The sequence below is a fragment of the Ursus americanus genome, chromosome 33, assembly GCF_024610735.1.
Source record: "Ursus americanus isolate L20-20 chromosome 33, mUrsAme1.1.p, whole genome shotgun sequence".
Classification (NCBI taxonomy): Eukaryota; Metazoa; Chordata; class Mammalia; order Carnivora; family Ursidae; genus Ursus; species Ursus americanus.
In genome coordinates this window covers 2,270,219-2,293,524 of record NC_142159.1, presented here as the reverse complement: position 1 = coordinate 2,293,524, position 23,306 = coordinate 2,270,219, and the positions used below count along the sequence as shown (strand labels likewise).

The window sequence follows — 23,306 nt, the reverse complement described above, 5'->3', positions numbered from 1 at the left end:
TCCAGCTTCGTTTCCAGCCATTCTCCCCTGTACCCTCCATGCCAGCGACAGCAGATGCCTCCCTTTTCCTGACCTGTTCTTCGTTCCTCTGGGCCTTGTCTCTGAAGACCCAGTTCATCCCCTCCTCTCCTGGGATTCCAGAAGGCTCACACCTAGGTCTGGCCCGAGAAGAGCCGGCCCACGAGCTTCCTGTCTGGGTGCACCGAGCTACTGCCTCCCTCCGCACCGCTCTGCACACTGTGTGGGCCGTGGGGCTTGAGTCCCCCCGCCCACGACCAAGGTCCCACAGAGCTTCCTGCTGACACTTGCATCCCCAGTCTCGGACACATAGTCGGGGGGGTGGGATCCCCCTTTACGCTGCCAGCCTTGTGCTCACGCATTCTCCCGCTCTTTCGTGCGTGTCTGTGTGCTCTGCACACGCACACTCTGAAATCAGATAGGCTGTGTGTGTCTCAAAAAAGCTACAGACCAGGGGGCAGGAGAACAGAGCGGGAGTCAGGAGCCTGAGAACTAGGGCTTTGGCTTGGTCACAAACTCACTTAGCACTTCAGAGGACTCATTTCATCTTTCAGGGCCCCGTCTCTTAATCTATAAAATAGTTTGGAAAAAAAAAAAAGGAACTTTTCTCTTTCTATGAGTCTCTGGCCCAGATGCTATTTCTTCATTACTGTAACTAGAAAAGAGTCCAGTGGATTAACAGCTGCCCTCTTTGGCATTAACTGTGAGTCAAACTTTCTTCTGGTTACATTTAAAAGCTGTATCTGAGAGGGAAAGAACCATTACTCCTTAACGAATGTTAAATGTGGTGTTTATGCCGTAAGTGTGCTAACTTGCAATAGTCGAGAGAATGGGAAATACTCTAATAAATAAACAATACACTCTGACAAATTTGCGGTTTTAAAAACTGGGGCAAAGCAACAATGAACTGTGCCTCAAGGGGCCCAGAGAGCTGACTTGCTTTTAAAGCAACCACACAATTACATACCTGTGCTACTGGCTACCGGTACTGCAGTGGTAAAAAACACCTTCTCAACTTTAGATGCTTGTTGCTGGGGGAAAAAAAAAAAATCACATTTATGGCCACTCAAGTATGGCAGATCTCCAAGGACCTGAAGCCTGCCCAATTGTACTGGTCATCCAAGAGGACAGAAAACCCTCAGTGTTCAAGGATTTTTGCACTGAGTGATGTTTTGTTTGTGCTCTGACATGAGGTCACTGCACTGTTTGACATTCAGTGCTGACGATGCAGCCGGCTTTGTCCCCTACTACTTGGCTGTCTCCCAGCTGCCCAATCTAGTAGGTTCTGTCTGCCCAAAGGCTCTGCCAAGGTTGCTTTGCTTAAGCTGGGGTCTTCTCACAGGGATCCCCAGGACTAGCTTCCCTACAAGCCCTCCACTGCCGCCACACCCCAATACTTCTGTGAGGCTGGAAAGTTCTTTTGTCTCCTCAAGGATCAAGCTGCATGCTAAGGACCGGAGAAGACTTCCTCTCACTGGCAGAAGAGCCCCGTGAGGTGTGCTGTAAGCCGCACAGGGTAGCAGCTAAATGGTAGGCCCTGGCCTCAAGTCCAAGCCCCGCCACCTCTTACTTGTTGAGGCCAGGCAAGTGATTTAACCTCTTAGAGTCTCAGTTTCCTCATCTGTAAAATGGGGATGATAACCAAAGGACCACCCCCAGAGGGCCCCGTGAGGGTGAAATGAGAGGAGGCGTGTGGAGCCTGAGGCATATGCTGAGCCCGCAGCAAACGTGCGCTACTCATGTTACTATGAGGCGGACCATAGAGTGCGGCCCGGAGATCACCCCTTTCACTGTGCTAACACTTCCTGTTACACTCGCTACAGGATTTCTGCTTTCTTGAAGTATTATCTTAAAAAGGCTTTGTCTTTTATCCCTTTAAGGGGGGGAAGGTCCCTCTAGGCTGGGTCTAGGAGGAATGTGAAAGCTTCTGGCTAAGTTACAGAAGCTGACACATTAAATAACAATGAAGAGCGAGAGCCATATTTAAATACACAAAAATGAAGTGTATGGAAAAGGAATGACACCTGCCCCATGCAGCTCCCCAGGGCAGATCCAGAAGAAAAATGATAAAAATGACATGGAGCAGACTGGATTACGACACCAAAAAGGCCTTTCCAGTGACTCTGACTATCTGAACGTGAAACCAAGGTGGCCCCCCGAGGTGGCTGGAGCCCGATCTATGGAATCTGAACGCTCTGGCCTCACTGCTGAGCCTCAGACTACCTTTCCAGTTTGACCGCGTCCTACATCCACCCAGACATTCTCCTACTTAGTCCATCTACGTCCTCCTCATACTTCAAGGCTCACCTGCCGCGGACGGTTACCCAACAAGCCCCGACTCTCTGCACCCCTCATCTGGCAGCATGATGTAGCAGTCAGGAGCACAGGCTCTGGGATCAATCTGTTTATGCTTAAATCCCAGCTTTGCCACTCATGAGCTGTGTGACCTTGAGCTAGTCACTTAACTTCTCTGGGCCTCATCTCTCCATACCTACCTCCAAGGATTGTTGTGATTAAATGAGCAAAGCATTGAAAAGTGCTTAGTTAGCAAAGTGGGTGACATTTAGACATACAGACATTTAGAGACTGTAAAAATAACAGTGGCTGGTAAGGGAGGGGATGAGTAAGGGAAGAATAGGGATTTTTAGGGTGGTGAATCTACTCTGAATACAGTAATGGGAGACACATGACATCATGCATTTGTCAAAACCCACAGAATGGTGCACACAAAGAGTAAGCCCTGATGTAAACCATACACTTTAGTTAGTAATAATATATCGATACTGATTCATCAGTTGTAACAAATGCGCCAGACTAATGAAAGATGTCACTAACAGGGCAAACTGGGTGGTGGTGGTGGTGGTGGTGGTGGGGTGGCCAGGGAGTGTATGGAAATTCTCCGTACCACCTTTTCAATAAATCTAAAAAAAAGGTAATCTAAGAATAATGTACATAAGATAATGACTGGCACGTGTTAGACCCTCAATTTCAAAGAGTTCTTCATCAGCACAGTGAGCCCTTACACATAGTAAGGGTTCAATAAATCACTGCTGTTATTTTTTTTATTACCATTTATTGTTATTTGGCACTTTCCCTACTGGTGATTTAACCTCTATTAAATGTTAACTTTCTTTGAGGCAGTTTAGCCTCTTTAACTAGAATGTAAGTTTTTATGAAAAAGAGATCATGGTTTCTACTTTTCTGTATCCCCAAGAGTATCATGCATGGTATCTGGTAAATACCAGGCCCTCAGGGAGCCTGGGTGGCTCAGTCAGTTAAGCGTCTGCCTTGGGCTCCGGTCATGATCCCAGGGTCCTGGGATTGAGCCCCCGCTCAGCAGGGGAGCCTGCTTCTCCCTCTCCCTTTGCCTCTGCTCTGTGCTCTCTCTCTTGCTCACTCTTTCTCTCAAATAAATAAATAAAATCTTAAAAAAAAAAAAAAAACGAAGCCCTCAAAATATATTTAATTGAATGATCAAGTCATTTCCTTTGTCATCGAGACCATACACTTTTGTAGAGACTGGCTCTCGACGAGGCCCTGGGAGCGCAGATTCTCTCTCTGACTTGGCCACTGCTGTATTTTCCACCTGACGGGGTCCCACCATCCCCTCACATCAGTCTGACTCTGCCTTGGAGAAGAAACCGTTTTCCTAAATCGTTCTTGGGCCTCCGCAGTCTGTTGACTGCTCTGCTGTCCTTGAGGGTGGTGGGACACTGCAGATGGCCTCCTGCTACCTGGCAGAACGGGACGGGGGCTCTTTCTCTGCTTCCCTACTGTAGGTATGCATCATGGCATTCCCTGGATTTCTACCACTCGACCATGGGGAAAAGGACAAGAGGCCAAGTCATAGGTTTCAGGGCAGATACGATAACCATTTTCCTTTCTGAAGCAAAACCTGGGGAACATGTCACCTATGTAAATACACTTCACCCCACTGGATCCATTTAGACAGAGTACTTACAATTTGTTCTTGGTTTTGCGGTGAGCTGGTGGCACCGTTTAAGATCCACTGTAAGTTCTGTTCTCCCATGACTAGGCTGGACTGAAGGATGGCCGTGCTAGGCGTCGGGCTGATGGTGATAGTGGGATTATTAGTCAGGACAGAGTTGGCGCCCAGAGGCAGAGTCTGGACCATGGCCGGCAGGGGCTCAGTAGTACTCTGTGACTGGGGCGGTGCTGCCACGGCTGGTGCCGCCGCCGAGGCCCCGGCAACGACAGAGAGTCCCGGCACGACGGGCTGTGGGGCCTGGGGGTGCGGAAGAAACTCTTGATGAGTAGCAGCAAACTGTGTGCTGTGGGGAACAGGCACTTCTGGAGGTTGTAAGAGAGCAGAGGGGTTGCCAAATGCAGCTTGCTGGGAACCAGTTCCTAGGGAAGGAGCAGGCGGAGGAGCAGACGGTGCTGAGGCTGGTGGTAGAGGCTGGGGTGGCTCGGAGATGCCAGGCTGCAGTACAAGTGGAAGAGATAGAGATGCTGAATTTCCTGCGGATGGCGGAACATCACTGACTGACTCTGCATCACCATTAAAACTTTCAATCAAGGCAGCTGGCAAGAAAAAGAAATAGAAATATATATACACATCCCAAGCCTCACATGAGCCACACAAACACAGTCATCATGGCGATACCAAAGACAGCCGAAGTCCGCTAGAGCCAACAGTTTCATTCCTAGAAGGCTGGCTTTCTGCGTTCCACTGAACGACCACTCAGGTCAAAGCGCCAGGCTTCACGACCGACCTCACTTTCTAAATGTGAAGAGCTAGCTAGCATGGGCTTCACCAGAAAAAACGTATTCCAAGGCTTTTCTGGAAAAGACACCAGACATCCCTTTTTGGCATAACCAGAGAACACACTTTCTGACTACTGTGAAGCTTCAGGGACAGATTTTCATTGGAACACAGAAGGATCTATGCATCTGATGCTGTTCGTGGATCCTGCCCACTCAAGAGTGCAGTATCACATCAGAAGAAGAAAGAGCTCACAGCTCCTCTCGTTTTTGAAAGCCAACAAGAACTTTTGGAAAAGGAGACCCTCTCCTTTTGAAGGGCTACGGACAGTAGGCCCTCAAGCAGACTTGCTGAGGGAAGGAGAGGAAAAGATGGAATTGAACAAAAGGCTCATACTTCCCGGACCCCTCACCAAACGCATGCATCGTTCAAAGGAACTGAAATCTACTTCACCGCGCCTGCATCGGTGTGTCAACGAGGGGATCGCCCTTGCCCGGTGCTGAGCCGTGAGAAGGAAGAGAGTCTGGGACACAAACCTGTCTGTTGAGGATCTTCCTGAATTGCCGTGTCATCGGAATTCTGGAACATGGATTCGAAGATGATTGCTGGTGAAATTGTGCTGAGGTCCTGGCCCTGTAATTGACGGACAGAGACAAAGACGTGACTTGTCATCCTGAGCCAATTCTTCACCGGGAGAGAACACACAGCAGCAGAACAAGAATGATCTTTTTTGATATGCTTCCTGTTTCTACCTTCTCCCATTCTAAGGTGACATCTATTTCCCTAAACCTCAGACACTAGAGATTGGGGTCCTCAGATACTCTAAGACAGGAGCCCACAAACCATGACTTGTAGGCTGCATGCCTGTTTTGGGAAATAAAGTTTTACTGGAACAGATGCATACTCGTTCATTTATTGTCCATGCTGCTTTCATGCTCTGACGGCAGAGTTGAGTTTTGTCAGAGACTCTACAGTCGGCAGAGTCAAAAATATTTACTATCCGGCCCTTTCCAAAAAAACAGCTTCCTGACCCCTGCCCTCAAAGAAGACCAAATCCTTCCTAAAAATGGGATTGTATAATATTTATTACGTGCAACCTGCTTTTCTCATGTAATAATGATACACTGTGAGTATCCTTCAAGGTCATTACGGAACATCTGTGATAGTCTAACATGTATGCATGGTAACAAGTCAAACACTACAAAGAAACTTTTCATGAGAGGCAGTAGTTATCGCCTTATACTCACTATTGTTTGTCACTGCAAGTTTCTTTGTAATTAAGAATTAAGAAAACATCAGAGGCACTTTAAAGAAGGTAAAAGGTGGGGGGAAAAGCCAAAAAAACATATAATACCGTGAGGGTCTGACTCCGGATAGGCACCAAATAAAATGGCCACCTCCAGGCTTCTCTTTGGTGAGGGGGAAGGGACAGCAATTCTTTTACCTCCAGTCTGCCTCTACCGCAAATGTGGTAGGGCAGGAGTGACAGAAGCCAGTGCCTCCAGGACAGCAGGCAGGTAAACAGAAGTAATGAAGCAAGGGCGGCGGGGACAGGAGGCTGGGGCAAACCAGAAAGCCCCCCCCCCCCGTATCCTAAAGGGCTTCGGAGGAACGCTGCCCTGTGATGTGCAGACTGGGGATTTCCAGAGCTCAAGAATGGTCTACAATTTGGATTTTTATGGGAAATCTACTGATTTGTAATTAAAAGCAAGTAACTGAAAACAAAGCACTGTACAGACCAAACAAAACCCATCTTCAGGCCATGTTTTGTGTCCGTGCCAACTTGTGTTTAAAGGTCATTCTGCAACAACTCTGCTTCGGGGAGGGGGAAGGATCACTCTGGGCCTGTGCAAGAATGGTGAGTGGAACTGTCCAGCAGCCTAGAGGTCCTCGAGATGAAACTGCCCATTTGAGCTAAGAGGGGCCAATTATTCTACCATGATTCCATGGACTGGAAGCTGAATGAATGTGACTGCCAGCATGACACATGCTGAAGGCACAATCTACACGAGGCCTGCTGCTTCCACAGTGCAGAGGGAGGTAAGGGTCACAGGCCAGGACAGCAGCCTTCGAACTTTTCATCATGATGCAAAGTAAGAAATGCATTTTATATATACGCAGCACATACGTCCCTCACATTACACAACTATCCATATGCATAACTGTAACAAAAGTCTATGAAACAAGGGTTAAGCCTTACTACACGCAATGCCTTTTGATACTCTCTATTGTGCTGATGCTCTTACTCTTAAAATGATGACCATAATCCCCTACTTTATAACCCAATGGAGAGGCGCAACTCAGTTCGAAAAGCAGTGGGCTAACAACTTCCACTAAGCTGTCAGCTCTACAATTTCCTCCTGGTGGTTATTTCTATTTTACCTGTTCACGAAATATCAGCAGTCACACTGTTAAAAAGGAATAAGCCTGTGTGACTCCAAAAGATCACCTACCAGAATGCTCACAGCGGCACCATCCTGATGGCTCCGAGCTAGAAACTACCCAAATGCCCAAGGGAAGTAGAAAGAACAAACTGTGGTACATTCGCTTAGTGTAATACTGCTCACCAAGGAGAACCAACGATCTACAACTATGCAACAATATGGGTCATTTCTTAAACATGATGTTGTAAGAAAGAAGCCAGCACAAACTAGTACAACTGCCATTATTCCAACTGTACAAAGCACAAAAACAGGCAAAATCCATCTTGGGTTGTTAGAAGCTGGGATAGGAGTTATCCTTAGGGAGAGGTAATAGCTGTTAGGAATGGAGGGTGGGAGGATTCTGGGATGCTGGGAATGTTCTATATCTTGATTTGGGCGCTGGGTACACGGATGTGATAAATTGTGATCATTCAGTAAGCTGTACATTTGTGATAGGTGTACTTTTCTGTATGTATATTATACTTCAATAAAAACTATTTTAAATTAAAAAAAAAAAAAGTGCCGAAGGGACCGTGACAGCCACTGCCAGGCTTCAGGGCACAAACCTGGGGACAGAGTGAGTTTGAGCCACTCCCCAAAGTAGGGGAGACCAGAACAGACTGAGCCTCTGGGGCCTAGAGCAGAGAGACAAAGAACCCTGGGAGCTCTCTGGGACCAAGACGGATCCTGCAGCTCAAGAGCCAAGAGGCCCAGAGGACTATTCCCTAGCCACTTCAACCCTCCTTTAACAAAAGATCCTAGCAAACCGAAACTCACTTCTGGGACACACACAGACAGAAATAGACAGACAGACAGACACACACACACACACACACACACACACACGGCTGCTCAGAAACCTAGAAAAGGATGACCTCATCAAAATGTATCATTTGGCATTAACAATTCATCATTTTTTTTAAAAGCAGAACAAAGCAAAATTAATTCTATTACTTCAAGGAATTGCAGACTTAGAATGAAAGACTAAAAATGAGACTATTTCCAATTCTGGAATAAATGATGGGTGGTGAGGGCACACCATGTAATTTGACCCCAAGGGACAGAGCCTCTCTCTTGCTGATGTCAGTTGTGGTAGAAAAGGCTTTCTTTCTTTCTTTTTTTTTTTTTAAACAAGTACTTCATGTCCCTCCGTACCAGGATTCCTTACCTGATGACCCCAGGGCTCCAGAAAGCTCTTTAGTCCTAGGTCATGGCCCTGGCCAGGGAACGGACTCCTAAACAAACCACTTAATACAACGCTGAGATTAAAGAGAGATTACACCCAGAAATCTCAGGTTCCATAACTCAGAGGGCATCGGGGCCATCCAGTATAGAAATTTCATTGTAGACTACTAGCTCTGAACAGCAAATAGGCATAAAAAAATCATACGAAGTGCCTATTTAATGTCTTTCTTTGTTCTTCAGTTGGTTCATTTCTATTGCTCTGTCTTCAATTTGACTGCTTCTCTCTTCTGTCATTTCCAATCTGCTGTTCAGCCCATTCAGTACATGTTTTATTTCAGATACATTTTCAGTTCCAGAATTTCCATTTGGTACACTTTTTGTAGTTTCTATTTCTCTGCTGAGACTTCCTATTTATTCAGTTATTACAAGCATATTCCTTTATATCCTTGAGCATAAAGGAGCTACTTAGAAATCCTTGTTTACTGGGGCACTGGTCTGGCTCAGTCAGTGGAGCCTGTGGCTCTTGATCTCGGGGTCGTGAGTTTAAGCCCCACACTGGGTGTAGAGATTGCTTAAATAAATAAAACTTAAAAAAAAAAAACCTTGTCTATGAATTCTAACATCTGCCTCATCTTGGGACTGGTCTCCAAGATGACCTTTGCTCTTGAGTAGGGATAATGTTTTCCTCTTTCTTCTTATGTTTACTAGTTTTGGATTACCCTGGACATTGGAAGTGATAGGTTGTAGAGACTCTGGATTCGGTTACACTTCCTGGAAGAGTGTCTGTTTGTCGGCTTGACTACTGTGTTGATTTGGCTGTGCCCAACCGCAAACGCGGTCCTCCCTGCGGGGGATAGCAGCCACCTCTTTGGCCAGCTCTTCAGCCTTGGCTGGGCTGCTTAGGGTCTGTCTCACACATGCACAGTTTAGGGGCCAACTAGAGATGTGAATGGTTTATACGCTGAGCTTGGGGCTCCCGCTTTGTGGCTCTTTACTTTCCAGGCTATGCCCCTTCACTTTCCAGGTGCCGCTGTGGTAGCTCTGAACTCTGTCCTCTGGTTATTCAAGCTGGGGAGCCTGAATGTTTACTGAGTTTTAGCCGTGTCATCGGGAGGTCCCCTGAGGCTTGCCCTGAGGCTGATAAGCCGTAAAACTTGAAAACCTGTCCAGCTCCTTTGCCATTGTCCACGTGGCTCCTTCTTCCAAGCTTTTCCTCTGCTCTTTGGTGCCTTCACGCAGTTGCTCTTGATCGTCTGCCGGCATAAGGAGCTGTTTTCTATGGGAGGATTGGGCTGGTAAGAGCAACTCTGCCATTACAAGAACCCAAGCCTTGGGGTGCTTAGATAAAAATGCAGTGTCAGATGCCGTTCCCAGAGGATACTGATGGAGCAGGCTTGGGGTGAGGCCCAAGAAGCCACGTGGTCAGCAACGCTGCACTGATCACACTCAGAACCAGCACACGGTTCAGGGCATTCCTGAGTCTTTCCATCTCTGTTCAAATACTTCCTGTCATGTTGCTTCCTTCTTATTTATGCGTATACTCATAGAACACTCTAACTTAAGCTATGTTTATTTACCACAGAAAACCAACAAACAAGGCACCCTTAACAACCAGTGTTGGTGACGTAGCAAAGCACAGATCCTCACGGAGGAGCGTAAGCTCAGGCTTCATGCAGTGGCCTGCAAGACACATCACGGAGCCATGGGAATGGCGGGAAATTCCACACAGAGTGAACTGAAGCCATCAGATCAAGAGACAGCGGGGTTGTCCTTTAGAAGAGGGCTTAGAGAGAAGGTTCCCTTCAGGACCCCAATGCAGTGAGTTCAAAGAAAGACAGAGCTGGACTCCAGTCAGATCAGCAGGGCTTGAGAAAGTCTGCAAACTGGAATTGTGGTGAATTCTGCCCCCTGCCCCCTTATAGTAGACGAATTTTAAGCTCCTCAAGGACAGACCACACCTACTTTTTTACCACTACAAGCTCAGCACCAGCACACTGCCTGATGGACTACGCACTCAATAAATATTTGCCAAATGAATAAAAGAAAGAAATTTTCTGGAGCCAGAGGTTATCAAGTGAGCAACACTGGTGAAAAGGTATTAGACATCAGAGAGAACAACCACTCCCATGGGGGCTCCATTGGGAAAGAAAACCAAAACAGCCCTAAATGGTCAGTAATTGGACACAACCAAATCTGGAAGACTGCAAGGCTGGCCTCCCTCGATTTTCCCACCCAAGGGGAGTGCTCAATTCTTGCACTTATTTTTCTCACACACATATTGCAGGTACACTTACTGTAGAATTTTCTCGCAGTTCAGAATCTGTGGACAGAAGACTCAAGTCACTCAGACAAAGTGAGTGATTCGTATCCTGTGAAAGAGAAAAAATTCTAATTGAGTAACAAAAAAAATCAGGATTAAAAATCAGGATCACAGTAGCACAGCATGTCATAAAACACTTGATCACAATGTCCCTACAGTTCCAAATGTCAAGATTTGTTACTCGGAGCGGTAAAAATCATCCAAAGCAAGGGCTATGTGAATTATTTTAATTTTTAAAATCCTGATATTCTTAGAAAACTGTCTTATATTTCTTCAAGATGATTAATAAAAGAGTTTAAGAATTATGTCATGACTCAGGCTCCAGAGTAACAAAACTGTAATAATATGAAATCAGTAATAGTTGTATAATTGGTCTTATCATGTACAAAGCAACTGCACATGACCTCATCTGCTATTCATATGAACCTGAAGTATTATTTTATATTCCCATTTCAAGTATGAGAAAATTAATGCTAACACTGTTCTGCGAATTAGCTCTATGATTTCGTACGAAATCATAGAGCTAATTCGCAGAACACAAACCCAGTGCTTCTGATGGGAACTCCATCTTCCACTGTTTCACTGTGTCCCCAGCATCTCAGGTTTTCTCACTCAGCAGTACTGAGGATTTACTTTTCAAATACGACTGCCTAGGCTAACTCTGAACTCCGGATTCCTAGAATGCCAGCTGCATTCACACGCTTTAAGTGGTAACCTGCTTACCTCATGGATCAGATGTTTCCATTCATACATGCATTCAACAAATATTCACGGAGCGTCTACTATGTATTAGGCACTGTTCCAGGCCCAGGGATACAATAATGAAGAAAACAAGGTCCTCGCCACCATAGAGCTTACACTGGGGGGGTGGGCAGTGGTGACAAAATCCCTGAAGAATACAAGATGATGCTAAGTGCTAGGGAGGATAAGAATAGGGAATGCTGGGCCAGGAGATGCCCTTTTATTAGATCAGGAGAGGCCTCTTAGATAAGCTGGCATTTGAGCAGATCCTGAAGGAAACAGAGCATGGGTCATGCACAAATCTGGGAAAAGTAAGTGTTCCAAGCAGAAGGATCAGCAAGTACAAAGGCCCAGAGGCAGGAATGGGCTTCCCTCGTCTGAGGCACCACGAAGAGGGCAGTACAGCTAAAGTGAGAGGAAAAGAAGTAAATGAGACCAGAGAAGTGACCAGACCAGGATCTATACGGCCCTATGGGCCACTGGAAGATTCTGACTTCTGCTCTAAGTGAAGCAAGAAGCTACTGCAGAGTTATGAACGGAGGACAGACGACACTTGCCTTATGGTTTAGAAAGACGGCTCTGGGTGAAATATGTAAACTGGTCTACATCAGGGCAGGGTGGGAGTAGGGAGAAGGGGAAGGTGTGAGGAAGATCGCCTAGTGGTTACTGCAGTAATCCAGACCAAAGGTGACAGCAGCCTTACAAAGTTATCAGAACTTGATCAGACTCTATGTGTATTCTCATGGTAGAGCTGACAGACTTTGCTGGCAGATGTGGGATATGAGGGGGAGAAAAGAGGTTTCAAGAACAACTCCAAGACTTTTGGCCTGTGCCACTAAAAACACAGAGGTACCATTTACTAAGGTGGGGACCTGGAGGTAGAGGAGGTTTGGACAAATCAAATTTGAGGACACCGAGGTTTTCTGGGTTGAAGAGGGAGGCTGAATATATTGATCTTCCTCTGACAGTGCAGCTACTTCCTGATAACCCCAGCCTGAGTCGAAAACGCACTGAACACCTAACCTTCCAAACACCACAGCTTAGCCTAGCCTACCTGAATGTACTCAGAACGCTTACATTAGCCTGTAGTTGGGCAAAGTAATTTAACACAAAGCTGATTTTATAACAAAGTGCTGACTAGCTCCTGTAACTGATGGAATACTGTACTGAGAGGGGAAAAAACAGACCAGTTGAATGGGTCTGGAATAGTTGGAAGTGTTATCAGTTGTTTAGCCTTGTGATCGCAGGGCTGACGGGGCTGTGGCTCGCTCCCACTGCCCAGCATCACAAGACAGGATCATACAGCCTAGCCTACTGTTAGACCGGGAAAAGATCCAAACCAAAATTCAAAGTATGGTTTGTACTGAATACATATCACTTTCACAGCCATAAAATCAAACCATCCTAAGTGGGGACTGTCTGTGCAAGTCTAGGAGTTCAGCAAGAGATCCAGGCTGGAGATCTTCGTTTAGGACTCAGAGGCAATCTAGATGGCACTGAAAGCCTGTGATGAGAGGAGCTTCCGTCCAGTGGGGAATGAGCTGCGACCCAGAGAAGACAAGACCTGAGCACCATGCACTGGGGCATCCCAGTGCTTAGGGGCTGTCACCAATTAAAGTGTCCTTGGATTGTCACATGAATGAGAAGATTGATCACGACTTAATACAGGTAGCTTAGCAGACAAAGACTCTCAGATCTTAATACTTGTATCTGGTTTTCCAGAAGAAGAAACTGGGCACAAAGAAGCCATTTGCCTGTGGGCACCCATCTGATCAGTGGCAGGGCTTGGATCTGAATCCAGGCAGCTGAGCTCCATAGGGCACAGCCTTCACAGCTCATCTTAGTTTACCTCTCACAACACAGGGGTCGGGAGCCAGGCTCTGGAATCAAACTGCCTGTCTAAATTAGAGTGATCACAAGCTCTGGGTACTCAGGCAAGTTATTTAATTTCTCCTTGTCTCAAAAGTTTCATTATCAGTAATGGGGGGCTAATGACAGTACTGACCTCACAGAGCTCTTGTGAGTGAGATAATCCATATAAAAGCACTTAGCATGAATTTGGCACAAGGTACACACTCAGCAAATGTTAGTTATTATTACTAATAAGATACAGAGGCAGAATCTGTTTGAAGGGATCCTTTGCTGTTTAAAACTTGGAAACCACAGAATTAAAGTATGCTGTCTCTCCCCAAATCAAAATCATATTACCTACATTAAGGAAAAACCTCATTTTTCAAAAGGAGGTCAGTGCGCTTCAGTTCCTTTATCTATGAAAAAGTAAGATAATAGTAATACTCACTTTCTAGGTTTAAGAGACATACATAAGTGCCCAATACGTTAGAAGTAAAAACGGTAGGAGTGCCTGGGTGGCTCTGTCAGTTAAACACCTGACTCTTGATTTCAGCTCAGGTAGTGATCTCAGGGTTATGAGACTGAGCCCCGTGTCGGGCTCCACCCTTAGTGGAGTTCGCTTCTCTCCCTTTCCCTCTTCCCCTCCCCGTGCTCCCTCTCTCTCCCTCAAATACATAAATAAATCTTAAAAAAAAAAAAAAAAAAAAGAAGAAGAAGAAGAAGTAAAAACAGCAAATTTCTCCCAGGACCTCTCCAGAATGGAGCTGCACAGGAGAGGGAAATATGGTAGAGGGGCTTGGCAAAGAACCAACCAACTGTCCAAAACTCTGCAGAAGAATGTTCTGTGGTTCAGCACGCCCCATCAGTGGCTCTCAAACCTTCTGGCCTACAGACAATTCAAAAGGGCAAGGAACCTTCCAGATTCTGTCTGGTTCTCCAATGATAGATTAAACATATGTATGAAGCAAAGCATTAATTTGTGTTTCAAACTCAAGTACAGATGTACCATTTCGTAGACGCAACACAAATGAGAAAATAAGACCCTTTTAGAGCATCTGGCTGACCCATCTGAGACCTCTGGTTACAAAGCACTTCTTGCACCATATCTGACAGGAAGGAGGCAGAGCCAAATCAAGAGCTGAAGCACAGGGCGCCTGGTGAAATTTCTGGCTTGCACCATGCCGTCACAAAGACACATATTTTGACCTGATTTCTTCCCTCTCACTGACGGTTACGCAGAGAAGACGTTCTGACCTTTTATTTTGACACACAAACAACTGTTGCTGTTCTATGTTGCCCAGATCAAGACAAGAGACAAAACACCACGCACCTCTGATCCATTGTGATTTGGAAGTGCATTGTATGAGTGTCCTTTGTTGTCGTGACCTTTCATGTGACTTTTGAGACTGTATTGAGTGCTAAATGTTTTCTCACAGCCATTACTGGGGCAGAAAAAGGGTCTTTCACCTGCAAGAATAACAAACAGTGTTAATATGTCCTTAGTCATTGCAATGGATTCAGACATCTACTTTTCCTTAACAGACGGAAGTAAATATTCCTATGAGGGTTCGGGGAAGAGTCGTTATAAGTTGGACAAATTACATGTTAACCATCTCAGTCCTAAAACGGAATGTAGAGCAAACATAGCCTGCCCCTGGCAAGTTTAAAGAGAAGATTAGTTCCCCCCCCCCACACCCCAGGTTCTTTTGAGAATCTCTGCACTGGTTTCATTTCTTAAGGTTGGATTCCTGAGTTCAACCTTTAGATCCTTTTGCCTCTGAAAGAAACTCAAACATTATAGGTGAAGGCTAAGCTGATTAGGCTTGCTCCCTCCACGAAGCGCCACAGGTCCCAAGAGAAACACAGATATTTACTGGCTTGATGAAGATTAAAATAAAAACTACGAATCAGCCTAAACTCACCAGTATGTGTACGGACGTGAGTTTTAAGGTGGTGGCTTGCTGCAAATGCTTTCCCACAGCCATCATGATCACACCTACGGATGTTGTTTAAGCAAAAAGAAACAGCAGTCATTAGGGAAACAGGTCTTTATCTTCAACATCTCTTATAAATACAAGCTCAAACTAAAACACAAGTTCAGAACACTGAGATCTGATTGAGGAAATTGGTTTTAGAGATGGGAAATGAAGACAGGTCACTGGAAAAAGTGACAGATCTGGGAACAGAGGGAACTGATGGTCCAGGATAAATATTTCTTGTCCTACAAGTAAGTCACATGTTGAGAGCTCTGACAATAAAAGCCTTTTGATGAATTACTTAACAGAATTCTATTGACTGAGAGCTGATACGGAAAATCTACTGCCAGTGGAATACTAGGAATGTCAACAGTGGGCACAGAGGCAGGAGCCTAAAATGTAACACCAAAACAAAATCAGTCCCAACTATGTTGACCGTACAATATATAATGTATAATGGCTGTATTGACTTATTTATAATCTTCAGTGTCAAGATCCACGTCTTTCTCTTTTACTTTCTTGATAACCAGAGCTGGAAGTGATCTCTCCCTCCTGAGAACTCCTGAGGCATTTATCTATGTGCCTCTTTTATGGCATCTGTCATTTCTAATCTTACTTTATCTCTACGTGTATACATTTGTTATCTGTTCTCCTAGATTATAAACTCTTTGAGGGCAGGGTCCAAGCAGTCCTTTACGTCCCTGTGGTTCTTGCATACAGCACACATTCAATAACTCTATGAATGAATGCATCTTCTTGCAAGCCAAAGTACTTCATTTCTTTCTTTTTTTTTTTTCAAGATTTCATTTATTTATTTGACAGAGAGACAGCCAGCAAGAGAGGGAACACAAGCAGGAGGAGTGGGAGAGGAAGAAGCAGGCTCCCAGGGGAGGAGCCTGATGTGGGGCTCGATCCCAGGACCCTGGGATCACGCCCTGAGATGAAGGCAGACGCTTAACGACTGAGCCACCCAGGCGCCCCAGAAAGTACTTCATTTCTTTAAATAGAAAGCTTCTCTGGAGCATTTTACTTCGTAATTATATATAATCATGTGTCTAAAGTCCCATCTAATATTCAACAAAAATTAGCAGTTTTAATCATCAAAAAAAATGCATGTGATTGAATAGAAATTAAGAGTCCCCTCGACAGCCCTATGAGGGGAAAGGTAACCCAAGCTTCGCAGAACCTGGAGAGTAACCAACTAGAATCTAAACACTCTGGCTTTTTGGGGTGCCTGGCTGGCTCAGTTGGTAGAGCATACCACTCTTCATCTTGGGGTTGTGAGTTCAAGCCTCATGCTGGGGGTACAGCTTACTTATTTACTTACTAACTAACTGCTCTTGCCGTTAGATGTGCTATGACTCAGGAATGAAACTTTAATTTTAAAACACCATTCCATTCAGTTGATGTTTAAGAGTGACTGCCCCTGAGGACAGGGGCACCGTCTAAGAATCATGATAAGGAGACGAGTGACTCGAGAGGGGAAAGGTAGCATATTTGATGCCATATACATAACAGAGGTCTCTCCTGCCACAATTCAGAGACAATGTTTATGGGCAATTTTCAGTAATACATTTATATTACATCCAGGGGGAATCCTTACAAACTGATTATCTTACTAAAAAAATGTCATATAATCATCCCAAAGTTGTCCTTGAACCCCTACTAGATGCCCAGAACCACACTCTATGCTATGAGCAGAGAGGAAGGTAGATGGTACAAGTCCTTCCTTCGAGGTTACACATTTACACGTGGATGTATTAAGTATACATACATGCACATGTATATATAGATTGAAATGCAGACAAAAATGGATGCTCCTACACGTGTGTGTAATAGACACACAAGGCAACAACTAAACAAGCAACAAGATAAAATACTTGCATTCTTACCCCTCAGCTCCCCTTTCATCTCCTCCTCCCCCCACCTCGATTTTTCGGTAGCCCTCCCTTCCACTGTGCTCAAAGTCGTTTGGGCACCTTGGTCTCATGTACTGTCTGGTTACCTGTGGTGCTTTCTCACCAGACTACGTACCCAAGAGAAGAGCGTGTGTCTTAGTGTTTCTCTAGCACCGATAAAAGTGCCTCCCACCTTAAGTGAGTTTCAACAGATGCTCACTGAAAAAGGGAAAGCCTGAGGCAGAAAGGCCATCATCAGAGTCCAGAGTAAGGACGCTCTTAGAACCCATCACCACTCCTCCTGTGTGCAAGAGCTGGTTGTAGCTGCCAAAGAACTAGCGGAGGGAATTTTCTTTCCGCTCTGAAAAATGTCAGGGCACATGAAGACGCCCAGCTGCAACCTGGTCGGCAACAAACAGGAAACAATAAGACTTACCGAAATGGCTTTTCTCCTGTATGGGTTCGAATGTGCTTCCTCAGATCGCTGAGTGTGGTGAAGTACTTGCTGCAGCCTTCGGATTCACAGTTAAACGTTTTCCCTGTGTGAAGCCTCTGATGTGCTTTCAGCCTGCGAGATATTCCAGAGAAAAAGTCCCTCTGTCATTTGCATAATGTACGACAGAGCCTCCGCTCCCGTGTCGGCTTCACGTGCTTCAGGATCCAGTGCATAAGAATTCTATATCCACAATGTATTAGTATCCCCAGTGTTTTGCTTGAAGAGAAATTCAGAGAAGTATGTAGCCTAGTGGCAGGAGTGTGACTGTGCAGCCAGACTGCCTGGGACTCCAATCCTGGGCCCACTTCCTACTGGATGGGGGGGCCTCGAGCCAGTTACACAACCTCTCTGTGCTTCCACTTACCCATCAGCTCTGTGAGGATTAGCACTCAGAACAGTGCTTAGCACACGGAGAGCGCTTCCGAAGTGTCAGCTAGTGCCACCTTTCTTATTTTACACCCAAAGCTGAAGACTAATAGAAGTCTCCTGATTCAAATGGTGTAAAAGAGAACTGGCTAACAAGTGGTAGGAAAAAAGTTATCTTCAAGGTGAAGAAGGAAAGAAAATGACAGCAGCCTCCGCACAAGACTCTGAGCCAAGGGGAGGCAACAGTGCGAGTATTAAAATCCCCAGGCCAGTATGTCACTCCGGGAGAAACAGATCTGAATGTGACTGTACTATCCTTTTCATTTTTATATTATTTATTTTTTATTTTTTTAAAAAAGATTTTATTTACTTATTTGACAGAGAGAGAGACAGCCAGCGAGAGAGGGAACACAGCAGGGGAGTGGGAGAGGAAGAAGCAGGCTCCCAGCGGAGGAGCCCGATGTGGGGCTCGATTCCAGAACGCCAGGATCACCCGGAGCCGAAGGCAGACGCTTAACGACTGCGCCACCCAGGCACGCCTGTCCTATCTATTCTTTTTAACCAAGCCCACATATGTAACAAGTTCCTCCAGTGCATTTTAAACAGTCGAGAGCACAGCTGTGCTCTTTATTTTTTTATTTTATTTTTTTAAGCAGGCTCCATGCCCAGAGCGGAGCCCAGCACGGGGCTTGACCTCACGACCCTGAGATCAAGACCTGAGCTGAGACCAAGAGTCGGAAGCTTAACCGACTGAGCCACCCAGGCGCCCCCCGCCCCGCCCAAGCTGTGCCCTTTAAAGCGCTGGACGTGCCCATCTACACAGGGCAAGGAGAGGGCTCTGCAATCACAAGGTCAGGGTCAGGGTGGAGGAGAGGCCAACCTGTACAGCGTGTTGAACGCCTTCTCACAGCCCTGCACGTCGCACTCAAATGGCTTCTCCTTCGTGTGCACTCGCACATGGATCCTGAGGCTGTAGGAGGTGAGGAAGGCCTTGCCACAGCCCTCCTGATTGCAGACAAAGGTGTACTCTCCTCGGTGAGTCTTCTGGTGGGTGCGCAGGTTGCCTGCTGTGCTGTAGGTACGGGGACAGCCCTCAAAGGTGCACTGGTACCGCTTTACCTGGCAGACAAACACACCTCATCAACAGGAAAAAAGAGCTGCCGAGGGCCTAACTCCCCCCAGAGCCTGGCTCCCAGGAAATGTGGACGACACACACAGGTTCGTATCACAAACACAGAAAACAAGCTCTAACAACAAAGCGGGGAAATCTTCCCCTTGATCACGTCACGCCGGAACAACAAATAATAAGTCACGGGGATGAGATAAGCTTGTTGGCAGATGAATATCCTAAATGAATATAATAAGGGGATTTTCAGACTCTAGTACACATCTAGCATCTAAAGATGGGCCCATACTGTTACAGCTACCTATACTGAAATAACATTTTGGTTTGGTTTTGTTTTTTTAAGATTCATTTATTTATTTTAAAAAGAGAGAGAGACTGAGACTGTGTGTGTGGGGGAGAGGAGGGACAGAGAGAGTCTTAAGCAGACTCCCCACTAAGCGCGGAGCCTGACACGGGCCTCGATCTTATGACCCTGAGATCACGAGCTGAGCCGACAGCAAGAGTTGGATGCTTAACTGCACCACCCAGGCGTCCCCTGGCTTTGTTTTAAGGCTTGATTAAACACCCTGCCTCATGGCACCCCACCTTGATTGGAACTGACCAATGGAACTGAGCCTAAAACATCCTGACATTGATACACTCAGTCATCAACCAGTATCTCCCTAGCATAGTTTCCACTGTGAAGTTTCAAGTCTACGAAATGAAAATACTGTATCATGAATTTCTCGGAGTAGTTGCTGGTATGACATTTCTCAAAATGCCAGCCTCTCGGTTTCACTTTCACCGCCAAACTTCTTAAGAGGGTGGCATACATGTGTGCCTCCATCTCCCTTGATGCCCACATATTCCTTAACAACTTGGCAAGCTGGTTTCACTGCAGGAAATGATTCTCTTGCACTTCCAGTGGCCAAACCCTTCCAGAATCCTCCTCCATGTGCCTTTACTTATTCGCAAAACTCTCGCATTGGTGATGCCCTCCCCTCCTGAAAACTTGTCCTTCACAATACAGCAATTCCACAGGGCTCTGTTTATCTTCTTCCCGGAGCCACGCCTTTCCCTTCACCTTGATATGTAGGTTTATTGTGGAACTTATCTCTCCCCTCCCAGGCCCTCCCATGCCTGCCCCAGTGCAGGGGAAGCAGCCTTAGACGTGGCGGGAGGAGAGTGCATTTCTGGCACTTATGTTCAAGACCTTCTCTGCAAGTCATTTTGCTTCTCTGAGCCTCAGTTCTTTATTTCTCAAATGATATTAATGCCTGCCCTGCCTCTCCCATGGCGCTGTGGAGTGGAACGAAATGAGATCAGACACTTGTGAAAATACGTGGTAAATGATCTGATGCTGTACACACCAGGGTGCAAGTATTGTTTACTCTTCAGCTTTCGTGAACATCTTCATCTTTTGACCCGACCTCACTCCAAAGCCTCAGTCCACATCTCCAACTACACTGTTAGTATTCATTCCAGTTACTGAACTATCAGTCCCAGGCAGCAAGCTAGATACCGTATCAGATAAACAAGTGAACAAGACAAAAATCTCTGCTTTTAAGGAGTGCCAGTTTTAAGGAGGTGGACGTGCACAAATTATTATAAACTGTGCTGAGCCCAACAACAGATATGTGCCCAAGGTGCCTGGGGAATAGAAAAAAGGGAAACCTAACCCTTCTTGGAAAAACTGGATGTGGTAAAGGCTCAGAAGCTGAGGTTCTCTCTCTGAAGTGTTTTCTCATTTGTCTGTTTGTTTTAGGGATAAACTGAAAACATGTTCCTCAGACAAGGCAGGAAGAGAAGGGCATTCCAGAAAGAGGTGACACAGTAGTTGAAGCATCTGACTTCAGCTCAGGTCATGATCTCAGGGTTGTGAGATCAATCCCCACATCCGGCTCCCTGCTCAGCGGGGTGTCTGCTTCTCCCTCCCCCTCTCCATCTGCAACCTCCCCTCAAAAAAAAAAAAAAAAAAAAAAAAAGGAGGTGACACCTTGGGAACTACATGGAAAGAGGACTAAGTGTGCTGGTACAGTGAACCACAAACATACCTGCAGTATGTTAAGAGGCTGGAAGGAGAAGGATCTAGAAAAATAAGGCGAGCCCTCCTTAGTCAAGCTACAGAGTAGAGGAATAGGACAATGGGGACTCACTAATGGGTTTCAACCAAGAGAGCAACATATCAGATCTGCAGTTTAGGAGAGATCCTTCTGGTAGCCTAGTGGAAGGTGGACTGGAAGGGTAAGAGAACAGAAGAAGGCACGGAGACTGAGAGAAGAGGGACAACAGTCCAGGAGGGAGGGGAATGAGAAGAACCTGAACGGGGAAGTGAGAGATGACAATATGAGAGATGAATTTCAGAGAAATTAAAGGGGGAGGAATGACTGGCTGTTGTGGCAACTGGGTGCTGAGAAGGGGTCAGGGAGAGGCAAAGTCGAGGTTGAGAGTATGCCTGAATGACTAAACAGATGGTCACACCACCAAGTTGGGGCTCAATGGAGGGTGGAGAAGAGATGATGAGTTGGCTTTGAGGTGCTGCCAGGACTTCCAGGCAGAAACTTCTAGTAGATAGACATACAGGCTGCAAACTGACAGGGAAGCCTACAGCAGGAGTCGTTGGTACACATAGCTGACTTTACCTATATATCAAAGCAGGCTCAGGTTCAAGCCCAGCTCTGCCACTTACTGTGTAACCTTGGGAAAATTACTTAAGCACACTAAGCCTCACTTTCCTTATTTATAACATGGAGGAAACAAAACCTATCTTTTTAGGTTTGTTGTAAGGATCAGGAATAATGTGTGTGAAGTACTTAAATACAGTGACAGACCAATCATAGGTATACAATAAAATAATAGCTCTTGTAAGAGGACAAAGGCTAGACCTCGGAAAGTCACCAATGTGTAAGGTCCTGGTAAAAGAGAAGCCGCTGATGGGTGAGCGGGGGTGGGGGAAACAGGAAGAGACACCAAGGAGAACGATGGCACAGAAGCCAAAAGAAAAAGGACCTCAAGGAAAAAGAATGCTCAAAACATGAAATGTCCGAGAAAACAAGGAAGACAGGATGGAGGAAACTCCTGGATCCAGCAGCTGGGAATCACTAATGGCTTAGCAAGGCCAGTTTTAATGGACTGCTGGGGCCCAAAGTCTGGAAGAAGGTGAATAAACCAAAGGTGAAGTGGAGGCAGAGATGAGAGACGGACAGCTGCAGCAAGCATGGGCTTCCGAGTTGATGTGGAGTTCTTTTTTTTTTTTTTTTTTGAGTAGGGGGTCCTGAGCATATTTAGAAGGAAAAAGGTCCCAGAAAAAAAAGAGGAGCTGAGGATCCGAGAGGAATATAAATAAGAGAAGGGTATTTGAAAGGCTGGTGGAGGGGAAAGCCTCAGGTGGGAAGAGGGACAGGACTGAGGTGAGGACAGATGTGTTCAAGGGTGTACGAGGTGGGAATGCAAGCTGGTACAGCCACTTTGGAAAACAGTGTGGAGGTCCCTTCAAAAGTTAAAAATAGAGCTACCCTACGATCCCCCACGCACGTATTACATGGAGCACTGGGTGTTATACGCAAACAATGAATCATGGAACACTATATCAAAAACTAAGGATATACTGTACGGTGACTAACATAACCTAATAAAAAATTATTATTAAGAAAAAAAAAGGGGGTACAAGGTTTCTCTAAAGAGCCAAATGGTACATATTTTTTGTGGGCCATGCAGACTCTGTTAAACCACTCGACCCTGCTGCTATTATGTGAAAGTAACAATAGACAATATATAAATTGACAAGCCAGGCTGTGCTCCAGAAAAACTTTATTTATGGACAGTGGGATTTGAATTTCATATCATTTTCATATATCACGAAATACTATTCTTCTTCTGATTTAAAACAAATCACTTAAAAATGTAAAAACCATTCTACAAACACAGGCATATGGATGGATTCGGCCTGTGGGCCATAGTTTGCCAAACCCTAAAACCTGTGGGTGTGGGGAAGGGAGGAGCCCTAACTCCTCCCGTCTCCTCTCCCACTCCTTGTCTCATCTGTGCCACCCCCAACACAATCTTGCACAAGTGCTCTCTCACTTTCCATTTCGCAGCCTTCCCACTGCCACACAGGAGGGGCTCCGTCAACATTTGCTGAACAGAATGACTGACCCACCAGCCCGGCGTTCTCATGTCTCAGTGCCTAGGTCTGAAGCCA

General features: G+C 45.8%; 1 protein-coding gene across 1 annotated transcript in view; it reads right to left on the bottom strand.

Annotated features, from left to right (window-relative positions):
* MTF1 (metal regulatory transcription factor 1) overlaps nt 1-23,306 on the bottom strand; it is a 41,215-nt gene that overhangs the window by 6,080 nt on the left and 11,829 nt on the right. The window contains exons 3-10 of the mRNA XM_045782084.2: nt 18,881-19,119; nt 17,575-17,706; nt 15,187-15,260; nt 14,595-14,731; nt 10,647-10,721; nt 5,281-5,377; nt 3,980-4,563; nt 986-1,049 (exon numbers count right to left, since the gene is read on the bottom strand). Of these exons, the coding sequence (XP_045638040.1) occupies nt 986-1,049; nt 3,980-4,563; nt 5,281-5,377; nt 10,647-10,721; nt 14,595-14,731; nt 15,187-15,260; nt 17,575-17,706; nt 18,881-19,119 (1,402 nt within the window). The remainder of the gene's footprint in view (nt 1-985; nt 1,050-3,979; nt 4,564-5,280; nt 5,378-10,646; nt 10,722-14,594; nt 14,732-15,186; nt 15,261-17,574; nt 17,707-18,880; nt 19,120-23,306) is intronic.